The sequence below is a fragment of the Rhinolophus hipposideros genome, assembly GCF_964194185.1.
Source record: "Rhinolophus hipposideros genome assembly, chromosome: 23".
NCBI classification, from domain to species: domain Eukaryota; kingdom Metazoa; phylum Chordata; class Mammalia; order Chiroptera; family Rhinolophidae; genus Rhinolophus; species Rhinolophus hipposideros.
In genome coordinates this window covers 42,991,107-43,012,329 of record NC_138069.1, presented here as the reverse complement: position 1 = coordinate 43,012,329, position 21,223 = coordinate 42,991,107, and the positions used below count along the sequence as shown (strand labels likewise).

General features: G+C 55.4%; 1 protein-coding gene across 1 annotated transcript in view; it reads left to right on the top strand.

Annotated features, from left to right (window-relative positions):
- SDK1 (sidekick cell adhesion molecule 1) overlaps positions 1–21,223 on the top strand; it is a gene marked incomplete at its 5' end in the record, with an annotated part of 671,475 nt that overhangs the window by 582,401 nt on the left and 67,851 nt on the right. Inside the window, 5 exons of the mRNA XM_081035288.1 lie at positions 91–206; positions 1,504–1,693; positions 3,890–3,988; positions 12,390–12,584; positions 15,050–15,251. Of these exons, the coding sequence (XP_080891414.1) occupies positions 91–206; positions 1,504–1,693; positions 3,890–3,988; positions 12,390–12,584; positions 15,050–15,251 (802 nt within the window). The remainder of the gene's footprint in view (positions 1–90; positions 207–1,503; positions 1,694–3,889; positions 3,989–12,389; positions 12,585–15,049; positions 15,252–21,223) is intronic.

Genomic DNA, 21,223 nt, shown 5'->3' with positions numbered 1-21,223 from the left:
GGCGACTTGATTATTTGGGTAAAAATTGGACTTTTACTTGTAGAAGCCTTTAGCCTTTGGGTACCAATTTACTTAACTCACTCTTTCCAGTTCCTTCAGCTGCCCCTGAAAACGTGTCAGCCGTGGCTGTCAGCTCGACCCAGATTTTACTGACATGGGCTTCGGTACCGGAGCAGGACCAGAACGGGCTCATATTGGGTTACAAGGTATGTGCTGAGGTGACATCCCTTTGCGTAGCTCCCACGTGTCACTCCCAAAAGCCATGGAGCCTGTTTTCTGATTTTCACGTCACTTGTCTCATCGAAGCTTCATGACAGTCTGGGGATTAGGCACAGGGGTAATCTCTTAACATCGGCCAAAAACTGGCTCATGCCCTAGCGGCTGCTTCTCTTCGATCCTGTGTCGCCGTAAAGGGGAGTAGTAGGCAGGGTGGGCACGCGAGGGAAGCGGGTGGTTTTATCCGGTATGCCTCACTCATAATAAGCGCCGCGTGTCATTAGATAAGTGTGTGCGCAGCTGCACAGGTGTCGGCACCGCAAGCCAGTCCTGGGCTGTGGGGTCAACGGTCAGGGCTAAACACCTCCCGGGTCGTCCCGGAGCCGTTCTGGGTGTAGTGTCACATGCATTCATTCGCCCAGGCCCTTAAAACCTGCTTCTGTTTTCATCCCATCCCCACCCCCCGCAGCAGAATGCATGTTTCTGGACTTGGCCAGCAAAGCCACCCATGTGTCGTCACTGCTGCACAGATCTGAGCAGTCTCCTCTGTGCTTTCCATAGCATCGGCCCCTCGCCTCTGCCCCCTCCCTGGGAGCCCTAACTGCTGCCTTCTGGGCCTATTAGACACGGAGATGCTATTACACGTGGCAACCCCATTAGACATGGCAATCCCACTGAGTGGGGTCGGTGACCAAAACTCCAAACCACACACCTGTGTCCTGGAGGAAAATGCTTGCTGTGTAAATATTTGAACTTCTCCCTGGTGATCCCTGCCTTTTACAGCCTTCCGGGTCACTGGCCTTAGGGACCAGTTCAGAGAGGGTGAGGAATGGGGAGGATTGGGATGGGGGCGTGAGGAGAGCATCTCACGATGGCCATGTCTGGAGTGCAGGCAGCAAGGGGCTGAGCCCCAGGTTCAGTGGAGAGCAGGTTTCCTGGCTGCTATTGTAGGAAGTGGCACCTCTGTGCTCATGACTGAGTCCTCGCTCTAATGGCTGTGGTCGGCGTGGATGCCGTCAGGTGCCTCAGACCTTGTAGAGTGTGGCGAGGCAGCCAGCTCGCGAGCCAGCCCTGGGTCAGCTACCCATTTGCTCGGTACAGGGCTCCGTCACCATCTTCCCCCAAATGCCAGCCTATAGAAGTGAGCTCCGTAGACCTCCAACCCAGCCAGCCATCCAGGGGAAGGAAGCCCGGCTGGTCCTGGCCTGTGGGGGGGCCCCGTGCCCACCGAAGTCCCTTCCCAGCTCTCGAATCCTCACACCTGTGGCTTCTGCGTTGATGCTTCAGATTCTGTTCCGGGCTAAAGACCTGGACGCCGAGCCCAGGAGCCACGTCGTGCGCGGGAACCACAGCCAATCGGCGCTCCTGGCAGGCCTGCGCAAGTTCGTGCTGTACGAGCTGCAGGTTCTGGCGTTCACCCGCATCGGGAACGGCGTCCCCAGCTCGCCCCTCATCCTGGAGCGGACCAAGGACGATGGTACGTTTCCGCTTTGCCCCTCTGCTGCCTCCCAGGTCGGCTTTAATGAGCCAACCATTTGGATGGTTGTCACTCTTAACTTAATTTTCCACCCCCTTAATCCCCCCTTTTTTTAGTTGAGGAAAACAAAACAAAACTGTTTTTCAGTCACTGGCATTTATATGGCCAATTTCAGCCGGGAGAGAATTTTTACAGCCTAATTATGAACCTATGCTGGTCACGCTCGTAACTCTGTAGGAGGCAGCTGTAAAGGGCAGGTGGGCTGGGTCCGTAAGACAGGCGGTGCGCCTCTCGGTGGAGTCTGCACAAACCCTGTTAAAACATCCACAACTGTCCCACGTGCCCCCACTGTCCCAGGACTGCCGGCTCCCATCGTTTGCATATCAGAGCTAAGTAGAGGTTCCCATGCACAGTGCGTGTTTGAGGGGCTCCCTGGTGCCCAGGCCACTGTGTTTCCAGGCCCAAACAGAGCCTTTCGATGGCTCTGTTTTTATGGGAGTCAAAATAATCAGTAAATATGTTTTTCCACTTTGCAGACGTCAAACACTTAAAGGTTACCTTCTTCCCATTCTCATTATTAGACAAACTATAATGAATACGTCACAGGGAAAAATACTGGTCTCCCCAAAGGCCCACCCCCAGGATCCACAGCGTGTGATGGAAGTGAAACAACTGTAGATTTTCTTAAGCATCTTTACTGAAGTAATTAAATTAGTCCATAGGTGCTCTGCCTGCTGAGCGCAAACCCTGGTGTCTATTCATGCAGACACAGCCCCATGGTGGCATCTCCACCAGAGGAGGGCATGCCACCCAAACGCAGCCTCAGGGCAGCTGGGGGTCTGAGGCGGACATGTGCCCTGAAGGTTGTTTCTTTGCAAAAACTATACGAAGCTGTAGTGTGTCCCGGGTTACACCACAGAAAAGGGGGCATTTTAGAAACTGTTCCTTAAAACTCAGTCAGTTTTAATTGTGTCTTCCTTAAGTGTGGATCTGCAAATCACCGAATGATTTCCTTCTGTCGCAGTCCTAATACAAACAGGTTTTACCGCCCCCTCATTTCAGTGGGGTCCAAATGATCAGCCTTGGGGACAGGGCAGGGGATCGAGGCCACATCAGACTGACGTGAGAGTTGGCCTGTTTTTGCACAGGTCCTGGCATATGAGCCCATAACCTCCTCTTTACATGAATTGCTCCCAAGAAGGGTCATAATACACGTTTACAATTTAAAATACTGTTCTCAGCTTAATCGCTAGAGGCAGAACTCAGCAGTCCTGGAATGAGTGTTACGCCTATCACTATATTTTAGTATTGATTGTCCCATGCCCACTGCCCCTTACTTGGGAGTTAATCAGTTATAAGTTCCAATAAGAAGTTCTGGCAGAGGCCACATACTCAGTCACCTGTTTACATAAATATATTTTACGAGAGCTGTGACCCTGTTATTCAATGGTGCCACAATACATAACTGCTTTTTTAATTGATGCACCACAAGGAAGAATTATTATGCATTTATGCACATCAATTCAATTTTCTAGGACAATGCATTGATTATAAACATGTCATTTTGTCCATAATTGTAACCTCCATTTAGAGTTGGGGACTTTAGGCCCTGTTCCTTATTTGACACCTACTTTGAGGATGTCAAGCCCAGAAAAGAAATCAGCTCAGATTGATGAAGTTTTTTTATTGTTAAATTTATTGGGGTAACATTGGTTAATAACATTACAGATTTTCAGGTGTGTGTACAAGATTATAATTCAACATCTGTGCCCACTATAGCATGCTCAGCACCCGGAGTCTCGTTGCCTTCCTAATGTCCCCGTGTATTTGACCTCCTTTTCCCACTTGGCCCCTGACTCTGACCCCCTGCCCTCGCTCTCACCTTGATGTACACGCCATGGTACCACTTAGCAGCTGTTCTCCCAGCTTCCTGCAACTTCAGATCGCACTACTTCCAGCGTAGTTTCAGATGGGCTGGATCAAAAGTGAGGTGTTTTCTCAAAATCAACAGGGAAGCCACACAGAACGCGTTAGGTTCCAAAAGTCATTTGCCCAAAACAGAGTGTCTCACCCGTGGACAGTGTCATACATGGTGGTGATTGTGCTCGGCTAGCCCACAGACTCCTCTGTAACCTTGGCATGTACCCACGTAACACCGGAGCGGCACCCAGATCACATGATGTTGTTCCTCATCAGCCCCAGGCCCACCCGTGAGGCTGGTGTTCCCAGAAGTGAGACTCACATCTGTGCGGATCGTGTGGCAGCCGCCAGAGGAGCCCAACGGCATCATTCTGGGTAAGGGAGCGGCAGCGATTAAAGGGCACAGCTCAGAGGGAAGTAACAGTTAGATGGATGTCATCGATTTTTATTAGATGTATAAGAAGTAAATAAACACACACACAGCTCTCGTCTACAGTAGCCTAGCGTCTCCTGAACTGAGAGACGGTGGACCCCCTAGAGTTCTGTGAGCTACGCGCTAAGGGGTCTTGGCAGACTGAAATTTACATTGTGTTAACCCAGAATGCATTGCGCCTCCTGGGTGAGGGGTCTTGGTGGACCCCTCAGCTGTTTGGGGCTGGATTTTCCAGAGCCTGGGAAGAAGGCAAGAGGGGCGTCCACTCAAGCAGAACAGGAGTCCTTTCTTTCCTGGGAGTGTAGACAGACCCACAACGGCAGACGTGGCCGAGCACAACCTGCTGGAAAGCCCTGGAAGCCATGGAGAAGGTGGCCCGTAGACCTTGACTTCTAAAATTGGGCATCAAAGGCACGGGCACCAGGCGTGGTGTGTTCTCAGACCTGGCACCGCACTCCCACATGCTGCTCACCTCACGCTAACCCACAGCAGCCCCCCAACGCGTCAGCTTGTGTTCTGTGTGGGTTACAGTAGTCATAAACCTGAAGTTACAAACAGGTGCTGAACAGACGCATACAAATCTCTGCGAGGACAGTAGGGAGTCAGCCAAGGAGTTTGGGCAGCAAAACGAATGATCAGATGTGTCTTTTAGATAATAACTGGAGCCAGAGGGAGGGGGACAGCAAGGCAAATCTTCATCGAGTTCTTGCTCCATAAGATGGGGCCTGGGGGTCCGGGCGTCCGAGAGTCGTCTGCACCAGGGCCTGCAGCCTGGTGTGTGGGGTCCCTGGAGTTGTGAGGTAGACGTGTTTTGCTCTGAGTGCAGTGTTTCTGGTTGGGTGGTTTTGGGAACTGCGGGTTCCTGCTGCCACGGTCGCCGTGAGCGCAGATAAAGCCTCTGCTGACCTGTGTGTCTCGGCCTGGCCTGCTGAGCTGGGGGAGGGAAACAGACTGCAGAGCAGAGGGCCTCGCGAGGGTCCCTGCAGCCACTGGCAGGCAGGGCTTGCCCCCAACACAGCGCCCAGGGCACCGCCTTTTCTAGAAGTGGGGCTACATATCCGACTACCCCGGGGATGTCCCTAGCATACTGTGGAACAGGAAGTGTTTTCAGAGCTCAAAATGTGCAGTTCCGGCCTGTCGCTTCAGGAACGAGGGGTCTCCCCAGCCCTGCCCTGGGCCCGGCAGCTCAGCGCCCCACCCCCGCCTCCGTTCATCCTCCCGGCTGGTCCTGACTCTCACCATCTCTGCGTTCACTGCAGTTCCCTGGGCCAATGAGAGTCAGTCTGGCAGTAGGGCTCCACAGGAGACGGGTAGCAGGAGAGTGTGCATTTCCCGTGTGTGTCTCTTGCCATAGACAGACCTGTGCTGTGACGTTGTTGCCATGGCTTTGAGCTACGCCTCCAGGTCTTCCTCGCAAACATTGGGAGTCTCCGCCTCGACCGCCAGGCAAGCATGGTGTCTCCTGCGCCTTCTCCTTGGCTTGCAGATGGCTGTGTCCTCACATGGTCCCCCTCTGTGCGTGTCTGTGTCCTAATGTCCTCCTCTTATGAGGACAGCAGCCACAATGGATCAGGGCCACCGTCTGACCTCATTTCACCTTGACCACCTCTTTGCAGGCACTGTCCTCGAATGCAGCCACACCCTGAGATGCTCAGGGTTAGAACTGTAACCTCTGAGTGGGGGCGGGGAGCCCGTAGCATGGCCTCTGACCATTTCTTCTTGGGGACTCACCTGTTCCTTAGGGATTTTTCCATACTCTTTACATGTTGCTGCATCATGTACCAAGGGACCAAGCACCTTCCAGAGTCTGGGCTGGAGGCTGGCTGTACTGTTTAGTGCCATGACCTGTAGCTCAATAAATATCAAGCAGTACAATCATGAAGAATACTAACTGCCGTTTGTTGCCAAAGTTTTCCCTTTCTATTTTGGATGTAGTGAGAAAAAACAAAAAAGGCAGCTTGGGGCCAGGTTTTAGGGGGCTCCTCAGGGGCATTGAGAAGTCTGGATTTGGATCTGTAGTCCCGGGGGCGGAGGGGGCTGTCACTGAAAATCACAAAAAGCCAGAGAGGAAGATAGATGTAAAGACTGAGCATTTTAGCCGTGGCGACGGCTGAGTAAGAGGCGCGATGCTGCCTGTGATGCTGAAAACAGCGCGCCCGAGCCTCTTCTGTTACAATGGCAGTCGGTCGTAACAAATGGTGTCTGGGTCACCTGTCACCTGGATACTGTTACACCTCACATGCCAAATCGTAGACATTGTAGGGAAGATCGGAAAACAGCTTCTAAAATTCCGATTGGTGCTCATGGGGGAGAAAGGAAAATGTCTTTTTGTAAGACTCATTTTACACCCAGAGACCTTGAATTCCCATTGCCACTCTGGCCATGCTGTCTTCTGAGTATGAAAACACCGCTGCAGCCCACGCGCCTGTAATCTGTGTCTAAACATGTTCAAACACTGGCAGGCACCTCGAGGGAGAAACACTTGCTCATTTGCGTAAATATTTTACTGTGGAGAGCTTTCGGCGTTTAGAGCCTTCCTCCTGGCTGCGGCGGAAGCCACCTGAGGACGGTGCCTCCCTCACTTGCCAAGGACTCCTTTAAATGCTGTTAAGCTGGAATGAGTGAAGCTGTGCTCTCCAAATCCACGTGATCTGCCCCTCCGGACCTGCCAGAATCTCCCACCTCCAGGTGCCTGCGAGGGCCTAACATTTACCTTTGGCTTATTACGGAAGGGTGCGCAGCAGTTAGGAGCTCAGGTCACCAGGAGCCATGTTTGCAGTGCAGAGTTTGAGCCACTGTTGCAGTGTCTGCTCCCAGCCCTCAAACAGATAAGCTGTAAAGCCAACAAGCTCCATGGCACCTGGGCTGGGCTAATGCAGGCCTCCCAGGGCCGATTCAGCTGCTGTAGTTCTCTGGACAATGACGAGGTGTTGTCACCACTCACACCCACCCACAATGGCTACCAAGGAGCCAGGCGGCATCATGCCCCCACTGGTGGCCATGGCTGTGGGGCCCCAGTGACGGATCACTGAACAGGTGACTCTGACCGGTGCCTCTGGTGTGCCCAGGAAGCATGCAATCCACAGAAGGCTTGCGGCTGCCTCAGACGTCTCTGTACGACTCTGCAAAGTGGCTCTGGGCTCAGTGCACAGCCAGCGCATCTGACCGAGGCAGCTACCAACCCTGCCAAAGGCTCCAGTCGCATCTTCGTGGCCTCTTTTCCTGTTTGCATCCCACACGGCGGATGGTTCTGGAACCTGTCTCGTGCTTGCAGCCCACACCCTTTCCCGATTCTGAATTTCTCGATGCACAGTGCTCCCTCCATCTTCAGGTGTTTTCAGAAAGCGCTCAGGCTTCTCTTCCACCAGAGTTTTGATCTTCCGCTTGGATCAGTGCCTTGCATTCTTGGCCTCGCTCTTCTGAATGTCTGTTTTACCCTAATTCACCCGTAGCTTTAAAACCAGGCTGCCCTCGGGCCACATGTCACTCCTGCTATTGATTGGGCCTCTCCATCCTGTCCTCACTCACACCGCAGTCCCCTGACCTGGCTGTGAAAATTCAGCTCCCTGCAGCGTAATTACATACCTAGCTTTTCCCACCACACACTCTTATCTCTCAACGCTATCTGCCATTCTCTAAAAATGCAAAAATAGTACTCAGCTGCTGCTTTTCCCATTTGTGTGCAGAAAAAAGCTCTCCGTATTGTCTACTGAGTCTAGGACATTTTAAAAACGTGTCAGGGTAAGATAGAGGTATTCATCTTTATGTTCAACAGACCACAGGACGGGGACTAGAGGTACAAACCTAACCCAAGGCTGAGGCATTTTCTCCCAGTGGGGCAGTGTGGGAACTGGATCAGAGACAGAAATAATAACTTAGATTCTCTGCAATTAGACACAAGTGCCACCTGCTTTGCAATTCACATGCGTTACCTCACAGTGTCATCTCTGTGTAAAGTGGACACTGCCGTCTCCATGTGGCAGGCGCTCAGGGTCACAGGGATGCCGGCCAACCTGCTGCGAGCATCTCTGTTCCTACTTAGCCCTTAAGTGGCAGGTCCACACAAGGGCACATGACAGTCTTTAAAACGCATATTTCTGAAGGAAAACATGTTTTCCACATGTGGTGAGAAGGTAGGAGAATGAAAAAACCTATAGAGTCGTCAGTTTTGTTTCAAATTCATATGCCTAGAGAAAGGAGGAGCAGAAAGAGTCCCAAAGATGGAGCAGTGGGCTCTGGCTGGCGAGGCGGCCTGCTCGCGGGTGCTGTGTGCGGCAGCCGCCCTTCCTGCCCAGCTCGCCACCCTGCCGCCCACTCTGCCGTTCTGAGCATCCGGCACCGGTGGTCTGCCCGAGGGCGCCCTGTGCAGCTGGGCCAGGCATTTGGGGGAGCAGCCCCCCGCCAGTAGCCCTTGGCCAGGGACTGCTGGCAGCTGGGGCAACACTGCAGCCCTGTCCACGTCTCGAGCGCCCAGAGGGTCCACTGCTTCCCCGCCCCCTATGCCAGCTGCCTTCCCTGCCCTCCCCTCTCCTCTGCTTCCTGGGGTCACCTCCCAAACAAACTCCTCACTCTGGGAGCGAGTGGAGCCCTGGGGACCCAGGCAAGCACATTCAGAGCCTGGAGGGTCTTGTGTGGGCCCAGCCCCCAGGCCTCTCTCCAGCGTCTGTCCCTGCTTAGCTGTCAGTGCTCGTCTTTTACCAGCCAGGCCAATGGCGACCCAAGGCAGGCCCACAGAATGACATTCAGAGTACCAGGTACTGTCCTGGGGCACACTTCACCCTTCCTTGGTGCTGCCCCGTGGGGGCTGGGGAAGCCAGCCTGCTTCTCCCAAGTGGTGCCTCCTCCCCTCACACATGGCGGCTTTGGCCCCAGGCCCTGCTACTGGGGACTTGGACCCCCTGGCCCGACCTCCTTCCTGATGCAGGTACCCCAAGGCTGCCCACATTTCAGCCACATTAATCAGGCCCCTTAATTACTAGCCCTCTTAATAAGTGGGGACTAATTATGTTCACCATTCACAGCTAGACATGAAAAGCTGAGTGTGTACTGGGGTTGGGACTCACCCAAGTTGAGTAAAGACGAGGCTGGATTAGAACCCAGGTCTCCCAACACCCTGCTGTGTGGTCAGGGGCTTCTGAGAGACGGGACTCATACACTTCGGAAACGGTGTAAAGACAGATGGCAACGCATGGTCCAGTGCGGGGTGAGGGAGTCCAGGCCTGTGAGAGAAAGGGGAAAGGAGCGAGGGCAGAGGCACGTGAAGGAAGGAAGCCTACGCAGCTGTCGTGCACATGGTCCAGCCTCTGGGCTGTGCGCTGGGAGGACAGCTTGGGAGGAGAGGGGTGGAGCCATTGATAGAAAGTAGACCCAGCGAGGCAGGGGGACAGCCGGCGAGGCAGGGGGAGAGCCGGCGAGGCAGGGGGAGAGCCGGCGAGGCAGGGGGAGAGCCGGCGAGGCAGGGGGAGAGCCGGCGAGGCAGGGGGAGAGCCGGCGAGGCAGGGGGAGAGGACTTTCAAGGAGAGACTAGTTCCCATTAATCCTCAAAAGCTGTGATTCACAAACATGTGCCTTCCAACAAAATATTAGTTTATCACAGGATCTTTAACTCCAGCAACAGAATAATCTGAGCAGCGATAAAACATGATAAAGAGTAAAGATCCTGAAAGCACATCTGTCATCATGTCCTGTCCCCAAAAGTGCGTAATTCCTCATTAATTCAGACTTATTGGGGAAAGGCGACTTGGATTAGCGAGGAGTCTTAATCACTCACATGGCTTCCCAGAATGTGAAGGGACGAATGCAGAGAACGAATGCTGGCTGGTGGAGGGGCCTCAGGGCGCCCGGAAGGCCCACCCCGCTGCACAGCAGGGCCGGGCCGCTGGTGATGAGAAAAGCCAGAACTTGTTGCATCAGCACCTCCTGCCTCTCCCTGCTGTCGCAGGTACACGCATGGCTTCACCCCCTGCAGACACGAAACCTGCTCGGCTTCCTCCTACCCAGAAATCCGTTGTGTGTATAGACGGGGTGCAGGCCTCAGACAAGTGTACATTAGTCTGCTCTCAGTGCAAACCTGTGTCCGCCGAAAATAAAAGGCCAACGTGAGAAACAGTGCACGTTTACTTGAGGTGAGTGAGAACAGCTGTTCCACGCCCCGGATGCTGCCAGGCAGGGGGATGGTTAGAGGCACAGACCCTGCAGCGGGGGGCGTGGAGGCTGCTTCTCACTGGCATTTCACGACAGTGTCACAACCCGGAACGTACCTGCATCGCCTCGTGTGACCGTGACCCGCCAACTGGATCACATTGTCCTCCCGCAGGACATAGTCTAACCAGCTGAGAGTCCAAGGGGGGCACTCACCCAGCGAAGGATTGGCAGAGCCTGGATTGCAACCCAGGGGTATGCGCCTCGAAATCACGGGCCTGTCCTGCCGTGGCATGCCGGGAAAGTGTGCTATTCCGTGGTGGGCACTGGGGACACATGGCCGAGAGTCACCAGGACCAAACAAGGGAAGACGGGGTGTTTCCTCTTCATGGGAGCCATATGACTGTGCAAAGTGAAGACTTGGGAGCCAGACAGATTCAAGTTACATGCTGTGTGATCTCAGGCAGACTGCTTACCCTCTCTGAGCTTTACTGCCTATGGGCAGAGTGAGGATAAATGCGCTGCCTGCTGAGACCATTGTGCGGAGTTTCGCAGGAAGAGCTGCACCATGGTGGCTGCAGTGACAACGTTGTCCTTATTTTCAGGATGCTAGGTGTCCAGGAGTCTCAGAAGGCTGGCTATTGGGTTCCCGTTGCACCTAAACTCTAGATTGCCCCTGAGGCAAGGGCAAGAGGCCTGGGGTCAGTGAATGAGAAAGAACAGGCGTCTAGCGGGACACCCAGGCCAGAGGACCAAGGCCAGCTGGGCCACATCCAGGAAGCCAGGGGACAGCTAGTCGCGATGGCAGGGAGAAGAGACCGTCCATCGGAAGCAGAACTGCAGCTGCAGTGATCACGCAGGGGGCTGAGCTCAGGGTCCTGCAAACAACTGTCAGCAAGTGGCGGTCGTTGTGGCCAGGGCAGGGCATGCTGTCCGCCAGTCTGTGGGTGGTAACAGAGATCAGCACAACCCACATCTGAGCCGTGGAACTGTCCTCCTGGCCCCCATGGCCGGCCGGGTTACGCTCCTCGTTTCACTGGACAGAGGTCCAAGTGCAGCAGCTAGGAAGATGTCAGCTCGGTCACCAGTGAGCTGAAGAACCTGCAAGAAGGAAGACAGAGGAGCACAGGTGCTTCACCTGGAGCAGACAAGAGTGGACAGGCAGGCTGCTGGAATGGCCCATCACGACGCGGCGCCAGTGGCTTCGTGCCTGCAGGAGCCGCCAGGGCGCAGAAGGCCGTGTGAGGACGGGGTCAGCTCTGCTGGCCTGGTTCCCCAGAGAAGTCCCTTGTTTCACTTGGCTGGTTGGCCATCGTGAATTGTGACTGCTCGGGGGTGCACAGCACCCTGCCAGCTCTGGTTTTAACTGCGCAGGAGCGCGGCAGCTGGAACACAGCTGTCTGAGCCAAAGGAGGCTGGTGGACGTGGTCTGCACGTTGGCACTGCTTTGCCGGCACGGCTGGGGCCCCGGCAGGCTTGGTCCTTAAGAGTACTGATCAACCACAAATCCTTGCTAATCAGATGTTTGCAACAGGCGAGGCTCCCTCCCGCTTCCTTGACTGGAGGAGGCTCAGGCCCCAGCTCAGAGCCTCCACAGGGCCGGGGGTACTCCTGGGGGCAAGAGGGGACAGGAAGTGGCACCATGCAGGAAAGCGGGGGGTCTGCAGGCAGACAGGGAAGATGAGAGGCAGGAAGGCTGGGAAGCGGATGTGAGGGCCAGCTGCTGCTTGGCCAGCCATCCTGCCACCGCAGGCAACGCTGTGGGAGAGGGTGCAGTTTAAAGAACTTTCTAGTAGAAGACACTGCCCTCGGCCCAGGTGAGGAAAGGGCCGGTAGCAGGAGGCAGTGGATGGGGGAGATTAAAAGCAAGGAGCACTTGCTCTGCCCCACCAGTGACACCCACTGCCCCTGCAGCGTCCTCGTCACCAGTGGCCACAGCGAAGATGACCCCTTTCCACAGCTTGTTCCACTGAAGGACGAGAGGGAACCAGTGTCATGGGGTCTAGCACTCAGAGGCTCGTCCATCACTGCATTGTGACTGCCTCTCAGATGCTGGCTGAGGAAGGAGGAAACAGTGAGGAAATAGACGCACAGCTGTGTTTGGGTTTCCAGGACAGTCGTGACTGTGGGTGGTGGGGTGGGGTGCTCCCTGGGTGCCTGATGGAGTGACTGATCGTGCGGCCCTCTGGCCCCCACCCGCAGGGTACCAGATTGCCTACCGCCTGGCCAGCAGCAGCCCCAACACGTTCACCACGGTGGAGGTCGGCGCCACGGTCAGGCAGTTCACGGCCACCGAGCTGGCCCCAGAGTCGGCGTACATCTTCAGGTTGTCCGCCAAGACGAGGCAGGGCTGGGGGGAGCCACTGGAGGCCACCGTCATCACCACCGAGAAGAGAGGTAAGATCTTGAGGCCCCAGTTCACCGTCACAGACAGTACGGGGAGGATTGATGGGCTGGAATGGGAGCCGTGGACGTGCACAAAGCTTCCCCAGTCAGGCAGGCCCTGTGCAGCCCGCACAGTGGGGGGCTGCGGGCATTGGGCGTTTCTTACATGCCGCTGAGCCGTGCCTGGAGCTGGGCACTTGACGTAGCGTGTCTGCATAGCCCAACATGTGCCACACACCTGTGATCTCACACAGAGATGCCTGTCCAGGCCTAAAGATAGAGACGCAGCCCAGAGGGCTATGTGACTGGCCCAGGGAAGCAGAGTCGTGTGGAGGGCAAGCTCCCTGAAAGCAGGCACTGGTCTCTGATGTTCAAAACCACACCCCTAGTTGAGCAAACACTCAGTGACCTTGTTTCCCCCGAACGATCCTGGAAAGAACCATCTTTATGGACAGCTCTACTCCAAGCACTGGGTGCACGCTGCATCTGTGTTATCTTGGTTTATCCTCTCCAAAGCCCAGGGGGAATGTGGTGTGAGCCCCAAATCTACTCAAGAGGAAGCTGAGGCCAGACAAGCCGAGTCAGTTGCTCGGGACACACAGCTGTGGGGCTGAGATGTGAGCGCCGTCCCTGGCCCTTCTTGGAGATCGGCTGCGGGTCTCCACCTCACGTGCTCCCGGGCACCCGCTGGGTCCTTGCTCTGGACTCGGCCTCCACAGGATCCTTCCCCCAGGGCCTGTGCCAGCTTTGGCTCCCACTCCAAGTTCTGAGGTCGTAGCCAGGCCCAGCGATCCAGGAACGGTGACAACCGGAAGAAGCTTATGGGCACCGGTGGGACCCACCCAGATGGTCTGTTGGATCTCCCTCTGAGGGTCACCAAGCGCCCAAGCTCAAGCCGTGTGGCCTGAGGCGGAGTCCCCTGGTACCAAACTTGTGGCATTTGTGGGAAGCACTTAGAACTGTGTACGTATGCAGGTGGAGGTGAGCTCGTGGCGCTGTCCCCCATTTCAGGAAATGCTCCGGCTCTCCCAAAGCAAACACTGACTGTGACCTCAGATGTTCTCGTGTGTTCACACCATTCATTTTTCTTCAGCATTATTATTGCTCTTCCGCTGAGCCAGGCACGTATGCAGTGTGGCCTCACCCACTTCCCTCCACACCCTTCTGACGTGGGTCCTCCTGTTACCCCGTGTGGAGGAGGCAGCTCAGGCTCAGAGCCAGGGTGCCCAGGACAGGGTCCCAGAATTGTAGGCGGGGTGGTGCTTTCATACCTGGGGAGGCGCGGGGCCCTGATTCCTCTTCCAGTGGCCAAAGGGCTGTTGCCCCCTTCCTCAGAGTTGATGCTGCCCCTCTGGAATATTTAGCGCCTTCTAAAATAGAGGGAAAGAGAGAGGTTTGCTAAAGGTTTGATGTGACTTAAATCAAATCCAAGGGGAAGTATTGACATGAACGCTCTTTAGGAGGTGTCCTGGTTTGCAGCTGGGCTGCTGCTGATGGGAGTGGGGCCCTGCCCCCCACCCCACCTTGCACCACCTGCTGCTCCACGTTTAGAGTTCAGGAGACTTCCACCAGGGCCCACAGATGCTGCCCTGTGGCTCGGGCAGAGGGAACCCAAGCAGCTTCTCCAGTTGCCAACATGTCCAGAAGGGAGACTCTGAAGCAGGGTCCCTGGGGCCATTACTGGGGGAGAGGAGGAGGCATGCAGCCCTGTGTGCGCAAGGAAAGGAGCACTAAGTGAGATCGAAGAGTCCCTCACAGCCCAGCACCACGGGCTGGCAATCCATTGCTGTGTTATTATACGCCGCACATTCTAATCAGAATCAATAATCTTCATGATAAACAATTAAACAATTATTTCTCCCCTCTGGAGTTGCTCTCTTGAAATTGATGGGGTGAGGAGACAGGCAACGCACAGACGATCCACACTCCGAGGCCGGGTCGTGGCCCGTGTCCCTGAATCCCCAACCCCATCTCTCCAGGACAGAGTGCCAGGGATGGCCCAGAGGCACCCGAGCCCCAGGGAAGAATTGAGCTCGATGCCTATAAGGACCCAGGCTCAGCTTGACTTCCACGGACAGGAGCTCAGTGTTAAAGAGGCACTGAGACCAAAATCAGACAGAGAGAGTCCAAAGGGCCCTGAGGTGCTCGGGGAGCCCAGGTGTCACTGAGACTCCTGAACCCGATGGCGTGCTGGTTGAGGAGCATGTGTTGGTTGGTTCACGGCTGTCTGTCTCTGCTCTGAGGGCGGAGCATTCTGGAAGCAGGGGTCTCCCATCAGATCCGAGCTGGGGCGCATCGCCCAAAGTGGCTGTAAGAGAACCTCACGTCCCTGTGAGGCCAGAAGTCACCTTGAGATTTTCCAGTCCATATGAACAACTCACGTGGTGTCAGCAGAGCACCACGGTCAGCTTCAGGTGGAGCCTGTCCTGGGAGAACAGCCTCTCACGTGTCGCTGGTCTGTCCTCATTTGGTTGCAGAGCGGCCGGCACCCCCCAGAGAGCTCCTGGTGCCCCAGGCAGAAGTGACCGCTCGCAGCCTCCGGCTCCAGTGGGTCCCGGGCAGCGACGGGGCCTCGCCCATCCGGTACTTCACCGTGCAGGTGCGAGAGTTGCCTGGGGGACAGTGGCAGACCTACTCCTCATCCATCAACCACGAGGCCACAGCCTGTGAGGTCGAAAGGTACTGAACGCGCCAGGGGAGCCTTTCCCCAGGAACTTGGGCCCTGTCCTGGGGGTCCCTCCCCCGGCGCTCCTCAGCCAGCTCCTGCTCCCAGAGGAGGGAGTCTGTGGTCCAAGGAGATGCACCACTGAGACCCCATAACTGTTCTTCTAGCTGATGCCCCTTGTACCAGGGCCCAGGATTCCTGTGTCCTGGGACAGACTGCTCCAGTGCCCTGCGGGGCTCTGCTGAGTCTGTCCTCCCAGATGGGCAGGCACAGCTGGCTGGCACACCCAGGCAGGCCCTGGCACTGATGAGGCAGAGATGGTGGGACGGTGAGCCCGGAAGTGTGGGCTCTGGCGTCCTAGCCCCTACAGGCAGAGTTGGGAGGGGCGGGCCCAGCCTGCAGATGTCCTCCCAGGAGAGACATCCCTTCCCTCTATGCTCACTCTGCAGGTTAGCAAGGCAGCCAGATTGCACCTCAGTGCTGTCACTCGTTAGTGACGGCTGGTAGGGAAATGGCGGGCGTCCCCACTGAACCTGATGAGGGCCCACTGTTTGTTCAGTTACTTAGTGAACTAGGCGGGGGTGGGGGCAGCGCTGACCCTGCAGTCAGCACTTGGCCTGCGTTACTCATTTGGCCCTTTCCACAGCCCCAGCCCCTCTTTATGGTCAAGGAGACGAGGCTGAGGTGAAGTTAACTCAGACTCGTGCAGATCTGAGACTCAATGGGCGGGTCCAAGAAGTGACCTCAGGGCCTCACAGCCTCATGGACCTTCTCACCTGGCCCTGATTTCAGTCGCTTTCTGATTAAACTCCCACTCGGGTGTGGGAGGGTCTGCTAGGTAGTGGCTCCCACCACGTGTCTAGAACCTTCACCAACAGCTCACAGGAGGACTGGGGAGCCCGACCACGGTTCCCAGGCTAGCCAGGCTGTCTTCTTTCAGACTGAGCACCACTCTTTCAGTGCCCACCATGTCAGGCACTGTGCTAGCAGATTTCACGTACATTACGAGCTCATTGAATCCCCATGATGGCCCAGGGATGGCCAGGAGGTCATTGTCCCCATTGTACAGATGAGAAACGAGGGTCAGAAGTCAGTAACTTGCCTGTGGCCCCAGCGCAGCCAGCCAGGCGCACGGGCGGGGCCCCCCAGGGTGTCCGACACCCACCCCTCCTTTGCGAGGCCGCCTGCTCGGCTCCCACACTCTGCCGAGCCTGGGCCGTGACGAGAAGCAGGTGAGAGGGGCTCCTGGGCAGCCTGGGCCCTCAGACATGCAACACCGAGCACAGCTCAGGCTCTGGAATTGGGGCCAGGCTTGGGGTGTGGCTGTCACTGTCTCCTGGATGAGACAACAGCAGGGCTTCAAGAGAACGTGAGCTCCCCTCCCTAGTGTGAGGATGGGATCGTGGCGCACTGGGGTGCTTGGCAGTGGGGCCTCAGGGCAGACAGGTATTTTGAAGCCAGAACCACTCAGGCTGAGCTCCGCTTTCTGCCACTTGCCGTGTGGGTGCTCTTGGGCAGCTTTGTGGACACCTCCTCGTCACTTACATTCCGGGTCGCTGGGGGTAATACAGGCTCCTCTCAGTACCAAGCCCTGGGCAGGGGTGTTCATGGGTCCAATGTCCTTGTCACTGGCCACCCGGGGGCGCGCCTGGGGGTGGAGCATGTGTCCTGACTGGATACCCGTGAGCAGCGCCAGGCAGGTCACACAGATCTTCCCGCATCTGTTTCTGCTCCCAGACATACAGCCCCCTTAGGAGATGCCCCTGGGACCCCATCACAGGCCGAGATACAGGCAGCTCATCCGCTCAGAGCCACAGCTGCCTGGGACCCCGGAGGGTGGACCTGGGCACAGGGACCTCTTCCGTCACGTGACCCACGTCGCTCTTAGCTCTGTCTGAACATGGTGGTCGAATGAGCCCCAAGCACAAGCATTGTTTCCAGCAGACCCGAGGACACTGCCTGGTCTCCTACTGTCTCCTGCTGAACGGGACAGCGTTTGTTCAGACACATCTGCTGGCGGGTGGAAGTCAGAAAACCAGTCCCACTCACAGCCCTGTTATCATACTTCTCGTGGGAGGCGGTGAGACTGGAACAGTGTCTGGGTGATGCCTACCTGAGACAGTTTCCGTAGTGACCTCGTCACATAGCTTCTGGACGACTGATGCGTCCTGTGGGCTCTTCATTGCTGTCACTTACCACTGCCATCGTCGCTACCACCACCGTCTCCACATTGTATAGCGTTCTGGCGTCTTCAAAACAATTTCCATACGTTGTTCCACACGATGTCCGGAACAGCCGTGTGGAGATGCAGACCAGGCTCTCTGTCCCCATTTCACAGAAGAGGAAGTTGAGGCAGAAATATCTTAAGAGGTAAATGTGCCATACCTTGGCCTCTCCAAATGGAACAGAGAACCCCTTAGATTCTTTGTAGCTCTGACGTTCTGTGGGCCTGCCCCCCAGAGCTCCATGGACACAAACCATCGCACAACTCATTTGTGAGGGTCTGTGAAGTAGTAAAAAAATGGTGTTATCGTCTGAACACTAAGCTCTCAGCAATCCGTCCACCCCTTGGTGGCCATGTGGCTTTGGAAAAGTCCATCCTGTGAGCTTGCTAAGCCTTGGTTTTCTCATCGTGAAGGCGGGGCTGGTGGCACGGTCCTATGGTCCTTTTCAGCTCTGTGAGTCCAAGATTCACTTCAGTGACTGAGGCAGCGAACTGGCAGCAGCTAAAAAGGCAATGCAGAAGAGCCTCTCCAGGTTCCTGCCAGCATGCCACCTACCCTTTGAACGACAGCCACAGACCCAAGAGGCGCAGCTCTCAGGCCGCAGAAGAAAGCACTCCTAGTCACACACGCCGTCCCCCACCCGGAATTCTCCTGGCACGGCATAGCCCTGAGGGTCGGGCGAGTGGCCGGGCCTGCCCAGCTCCGTAATAATCCACACTCCATTGCATGGGGTGCTCAGGGCAATTAGCATGTGCTCACAGATATAAATCACTTCTTCTCTGTGTAACCATCTGAAGGAGAAAAGAAAATTAAAATCCAACTGCCTTTTATGTCACGGACCTCCTGAAATCAAACGTACCTACTGTGTACTTGGGGCTCGATGTTGGGAAGGAGAGGCCCACATTTCAGGGAGGGCCGTTTAACTTGGTGCAGGAAGGACCGTTGTCAGTTTCCTGATGAGACAGAACCAGGACTAATGCCCCCTCCCCCTGTAAAAGGAAAACACATCGCGGGCAGAACCCCAGGGAAGCCGGGTTTTGTACACCTCCATGGTGTAGCCTCCCTTCCTGCTTAATAATCCTGACGACTACATTTTCCCTTTTTTGTGTTGTTAACTTTTTACTTTTGCCAGTTGCATGAAATCTGCTAGTGGCCAAAAACATGAAAGTTGAACCTTCTAAACCTAGCGACTGCCTGCCTCTAATGAGTCTGGTTCTGAAGCACTAGGGCGAGGGGGACCTGTGTGGGCAGCGTTAGTCTCTGGGTAGTGCTTGAAGTTCCCCACTGGGCAGCGTCCCGCAGGAGTGACTGTGGCTGAAAAAGAGAAGGGCTGCAGGCAGAGGCACACGGACCCTCTGGGCGCCACTGTGGGATGGAACGGTGATAGCCTGAGCACAGGTGATGGCTCTGCGCTCAGTAACAACAGATTTTGCCACTCCTCTGAACTTCCCACTGTGACAGGTGCAATGGACCCAAACCAAAGCACAAGGGCCAAAAGGCAATCAGCGTGTAAAGGGCTAGGGACCCATCAAAGCCAGCATGTCAGCCCTGTCTCCACTGAATTCTTTCCTTTCTTCTTCCGTGTAAGCTTTTTAAAATTGTGCCAATTTAAAAATCAGGCAAATTTGGACAGGGATATTATGCATGGGTTCGATATTCATTGTGGTGCAGATAATGAGTTCTTAACACATATTTTTAGAACCGTAACAGTAAGTACATAAAGGCAGCAGTAGATAACTTCTAAAATGGTCAGTGTATTTTATTATAACCAAGACAAGTGAGTGGATTCATGGAGCTCTTTCCATTTCTAAGACCCCCGTCTAGCTCCATGGAGGAACCTGTCAGCCATGCACCCTACCCCACCCCACCTCAGAAATCCTGAATTTGGCTGCGGAGGTAAATGTGTGGATGTGAGAAGAGGGTTGCAGTCCAGGGCAGGACAGGCACAAGCTTGCTTTCTAAATGTACTTGGTTCCTGCAAGAATTCTGACAGCAAGCTTGGGTAGTGAGGGTCCCGTGTTATCCAAACATATTCCTTTCCTGAATTTGGGATGGTTACAGTTTGGATAACCGTGTTGTCTCAACAAATGGCCCACGTCTATCTAGCTTCTGAGTTGGGATGGCAGAAAGTTGGCAGGTAAGGGGAACTGGATGTGACGAGAGCTGGGGATATGCACGTAGCATGAGTAGATGTCCTGTCAGAGCGCGGTCACTGGGGCCTCTGGAACAAGGAAGGAAAGTCACGTTTATTAACTGCCTACTGTGTGCCCAGATCTGTCAGAACCCTGAGGGTTGGTAATATAATTTAACTTTCTTAACAGCCTTGGAAGTACAGATTTGTTTTTCTAGGTGAACAGAGTGAGACTCAGGGAAGTTAAGTGACCTGCCCGGGCCAGGAGTGGCGGGGCCAGAATTTGAATTCTGCCTTGTTTGACTCCAAATTGGAGGCTTGAGCATGTCTGGAAGAGGAAGCAGGGAGCAGAATTTGGGGAAATGAGTGGGGTCAAAAGAGACTGTTCCAGGACGATCTGTTCCTTTGATCATTTGGCAAGTACTCACTGAAGTCTGGCTCCAGCTGCCACAGCGGGGAGCGAGGGGACAGGTGTGCAGGGAAGATGGCATCTTTCAGGACAGGAAGTAAACCGGGAGTCCAGCCACACAGCTGAGGAGTGTGCAGGGGAGGCGGCTGAGCTGGGGACCGGGAGAGGGGACATGGGCACTGTCATCACCTCTCCCCGCCTCTGAGCAGCCCCTCGCCGGTTCTTTTCCAATGAGAGGATCAGCTCCTACAGCTCAGATGCCCAGGTTTACCTGCGGCTCATCAGTCCTGGGAGTGAGGTGAGCCTGGGAAAGCCAAGTGCGCTGCTAGGAGCTGTGTTCTCTGCACCCAGGCCCACTTGTCTCAGCCCTGGGCCCCCCCTTCCAGCCACCTGCAGGCGTTCTCTGTCCCCTTCGGTGGCTGGGAACGGAAGAGCCTGACATTGGGCCTCAAACCCGAGATTGTCAGAGAACAGTGAAGTGCTAAATAGCACATGATAAATCCTATGTATCAAGCATGTTCTAAATAATAACGTCAGTCAACACAAGCGGTGGAGACAATGACGAGGGTCATTTCAGGGGCACCTGCCATGTGCCAGAGGCTGTGCTGATTTTCACGTCTCCTCTCCAAGCCTCCCAGGGGACTTCGGAGTGAGGTCACACTATCCCCCTTCCACAGGTCCGCGCAGGGCACCTGCTGGGCGCCAGGCCCTTTTCTCGGTGCTGGGGGCACAGCCGTGACAGAGGCCACTTGGTCCCTATGCTCCTGGAGTCCTGAGTCTTGTGAAGAAGACAGACGGTCATCAAGGAAATATAATTAATGACACTTGTGCTGATGGAGATGAGGAAGTGAGCCAGGTGTAGGGACAGCTGGTGGGGACAGGCCCCTAGCTCAGCCATGTAAGGACAATGGTCACAGAGGCTGGGACCGTCCAGTGAGCGCTCGCTTGTGCCAGGTCCTCTCCTGAGCACTTCTGCGTCTCATCCGAGTGACAGCCTCACGATGCAGGTGCTCTCATCAGCCCCAACAAAGAAACTGAGGCAGCGTGCCCGGCCCAGGCTTAACTGGGCGTTCCACGTCCTGACGACCTCCTGCTCTGCCTTCCAGCACGACAGGAGGAGGAGCTGGCCGTGCAAATGTCGGGGCGAGACGGCAGCTCAAGGAAAAAGGGCCCATGGTTATCAGCAAAATTAGATAACACAACTTCTGGGAGGCTAGGAAC